This window comes from Octopus bimaculoides, chromosome 2 (genome assembly GCF_001194135.2).
Source record: "Octopus bimaculoides isolate UCB-OBI-ISO-001 chromosome 2, ASM119413v2, whole genome shotgun sequence".
In the NCBI taxonomy this organism is placed as follows: Eukaryota; Metazoa; Mollusca; class Cephalopoda; order Octopoda; family Octopodidae; genus Octopus; species Octopus bimaculoides.
The window spans coordinates 120,398,285-120,401,406 of record NC_068982.1 but is presented as its reverse complement, the minus strand read 5'-3'; the positions used below and the strand labels follow the sequence as shown (position 1 = coordinate 120,401,406).

Below are 3,122 nucleotides of genomic sequence, written 5' to 3'. Positions count from 1 at the left end.
TGTACCATCCTGAGTGTGACCGTTGCCAGTACCGCCTGACTGGTCTTGTAGCGTTTTCGAGCGAGATCGTTGCCAGTGCCCCTGGACTGGCTCTTGTGCGGGTGGCACATAAAAGACACCATTTCGTGCGGGTGACATGTAAAAGCACCCACTACACTCTCTGAGTGGTTGGCGTTAGGAAGGGCATCCAGCTGTAGAAACTCTGCCAAATTAGATTGGAGCCTGGTGTAGCCATCCGGTTGCACCAGTCCTCAGTCAAATCGTCCAACCCATGCTAGCATGGAAAGCGGACGTTAAACGATGATGATGATGATATATATTAAATAAAATATGTTTCTACTGAAGTAATGAGTTTCTCTATTCAGAACTGTAAGGATATTGGTTATTTTTACATCTACACAAGTCTTCAAGTGATGTGAAAGTTTGTTTAATTCATTTTTTTTAATGTAACAACCGTAATTCTAATACTAATGTTGACCCTTAGTCTATAATAAATATTCTATGTTTCTTCTTTTATTTAATTTGTTCACAAAGCAATACATATGTTGTTTGTTGGGGCTTGGAAAGGACATGTTGGGACACAAAAATAACTAATAGTATTTTAAGTGAGTGTGCATTTCATAGATGGAAACTGAAAGAAGCTCATCGTCATTATCCTGTTCCCCACAGCAGAAGTGTTAAGGCTGGCTGCTTCCCCTGGTGAAGAAGATTGGTTTGCTAGAGTCAAGGGCTGGTGCCATATAAAAACACTCAAGCTAGCGTCACATAAAAGCCTTTGTGCTGGTGCCACGTTAAAAAGCACCCAACACACACTAAAGTGGTAGGCATTAGGAAGGGCATCAAGCCATAAAAACCAAGCTCAATCAGACTGGAATCTTCAGCTTGCCAGCAAACTGTTCAACCCATGCCAGTGTGGAAGACGGACGTTAAGGGCAAAAGAAAAGAAAATTTCTATGCTGAGAATAGACTTTAAATCGTCAATTCTATTTATAAGTTGTTTATAATTTTCACCTTAAAGAGTAATTTTTAATATGCTGGCCACTGATAAAATTTTTTGAAAATTTTATCCTATATTAGATATAAATATATGTGTGTGTGTGTGTGTATGTATGTATAAAGTTAAGCACGGGAGATAACTCCAGTAGCAGCTAATTCAAAATTTTGGAAAAATAAAGACAATGCAATTAGAAGTGGATATTGTCTTTAAAACAAAGTGGTAAAAGCAACGAACATGTTTTGATACTATTAAATCTCTTCAGCAAAGTATATTCAATTCAGAGACTTCAAAATGATCAGTAGAAGTAAATTGTTTTTAACGTGGAGCTCATAAATAATAGCATGTAAATATTGGATTAAAAAATCCCTTGAATGGGAAAAGTCGAAGGTTGCCCATGAGACGAAACCACATCTGTAAACACGGCAGACGTCCCACCATTGTACCACTGCAAACCTTCAAATTTTTCCAGCCATTTTAGAATATCTGTTTGTTCTAGTGAGAATGCTTGACTATAATATAACCCATCTTAATTGATGCAAGCATGGATAAATGGATAAAACTCACAATATAATGTAAACAAACCAACCTTCCCCTGGATTTGATGTTCTTCAAACTGTTTAATGAGCTCTGCAGCCCATGCTACTTTCTCTGGTGAGGGATTAAAAGCTGCTTGGACTATTGGTATCTGTGAAGGATGAATAACTTGCTTCCCAGTAAATCCCATTCTGGCACCTTCCTCACAGAGTATCTTCAGTGAATCTAAGTCTAGAAAGATGAAGATGAGAAGTTGCGGAAAAAAATCTGAGAGAAATTTGCAGTAAACAGAGAACTTATCTGTTTTTAATCACTTTATGGTAAGTTGTTATTGAACTGTAGTTTTAGCTGAAATAAGTAGGCACGGCTGTGTGGTTAAGATGTACATATATACATATACATGTATATATACATATATATATATATACATACATATATCTATATACACATATATATATACAAAGTTTACTTTGCAACTATGTGGTTTTGAGTTTGATTCCAGTGTGCTGAAACTTGGGCATGTTCCGTGTTATTTTGTATCTTTCTCTCTCTATATATATATGAATCCCTTGTAAAACAGGTAAGGATTGGTAACAAAGAGCATCTGGCTGTAAAATACTGTCTCAAAATAAATAACTCATGGAAGCAAGGGAAAAACATGTAAGATGAATATACATACATACATATATATATATATATATATATATATATATATATATATTTAAATAAGGTGACAGGAAGGGCATATGACGAAGATCTGTGTCAACAAATTCTGTCCAACCTGTTGAAGCACAGTAAAGGGAATGATTGTGTATGTGTGTGATCATCATTGTTTAATGTTCTCCTTCCATGCTGGCATGGATTGGACAGTTTGACAGGAGCTGGCCAGGCAGAAGACTGCACCATACTTCTGTGTCTGTTTTGGTATGTTTTTTTTTTTACAGCTGGATGCCCTTCCTAGCACCAGCCTCTCTGCAGAGTTGGCTAAGTGCTTTTTATGTGACACCAGCACAGGCATGGTCTCTACAGCCGGATGCCCTTCCAAATGCCAACCACTTTACAGTGTGGACTAGATGCCTTTTAAGCGACACCAGCAGGGTCACTAAGTAACTTGCAAGACAAAGATCCTTTGAAAGGAGAGTGGGCGCAGGTGTTGATGAAAGGTTAGAGTGTGAAAGAGAGGGACAGAGAACCAGAAACAGGTATCTTGCTATAGAGGAGGTACACGGTTACTCAGCCAGAAGGTGTCTTGCTATAGAGGAGGTACATGATTACCCAGCCAGAGAGATTGGTTAAAGTATGTTGCACTTATGATCACAAGATTGTAGTTCAATTTCTGGACTGAGCAATGTTTTGTATTCTTGACCAAGACACTTCATTTGATGTTGCTCTAGTCAACTCATCTATAAATAGGTAAGCCTGCAATGGATTGACATTCCATTTAGAGGGAATGGTGGCCTGCTTGCTTAACCAGCAGGGTCACATCCTTTGAAAGCTACAACAATGTGAAGAAGTGCATTGTGACCAGTGGTGTATAACAACATCCGATAGTCTAGTTGATACAGTGGTGCAGTGTGAGATATATATATGT

At 38.0% G+C, this 3,122-nt stretch overlaps 1 protein-coding gene across 2 annotated transcripts in view; it reads right to left on the bottom strand.

Annotated features, from left to right (window-relative positions):
* The window catches only part of LOC106879387 (citramalyl-CoA lyase, mitochondrial), a 14,297-nt gene that overhangs the window by 1,443 nt on the left and 9,732 nt on the right, over positions 1-3,122 (bottom strand). For both annotated transcript variants that reach the window (XM_014928917.2, XM_014928916.2), the window contains one exon: positions 1,584-1,762. In XM_014928917.2, coding sequence (XP_014784403.1) covers positions 1,584-1,762 — 179 coding nt within the window. The remainder of the gene's footprint in view (positions 1-1,583; positions 1,763-3,122) is intronic.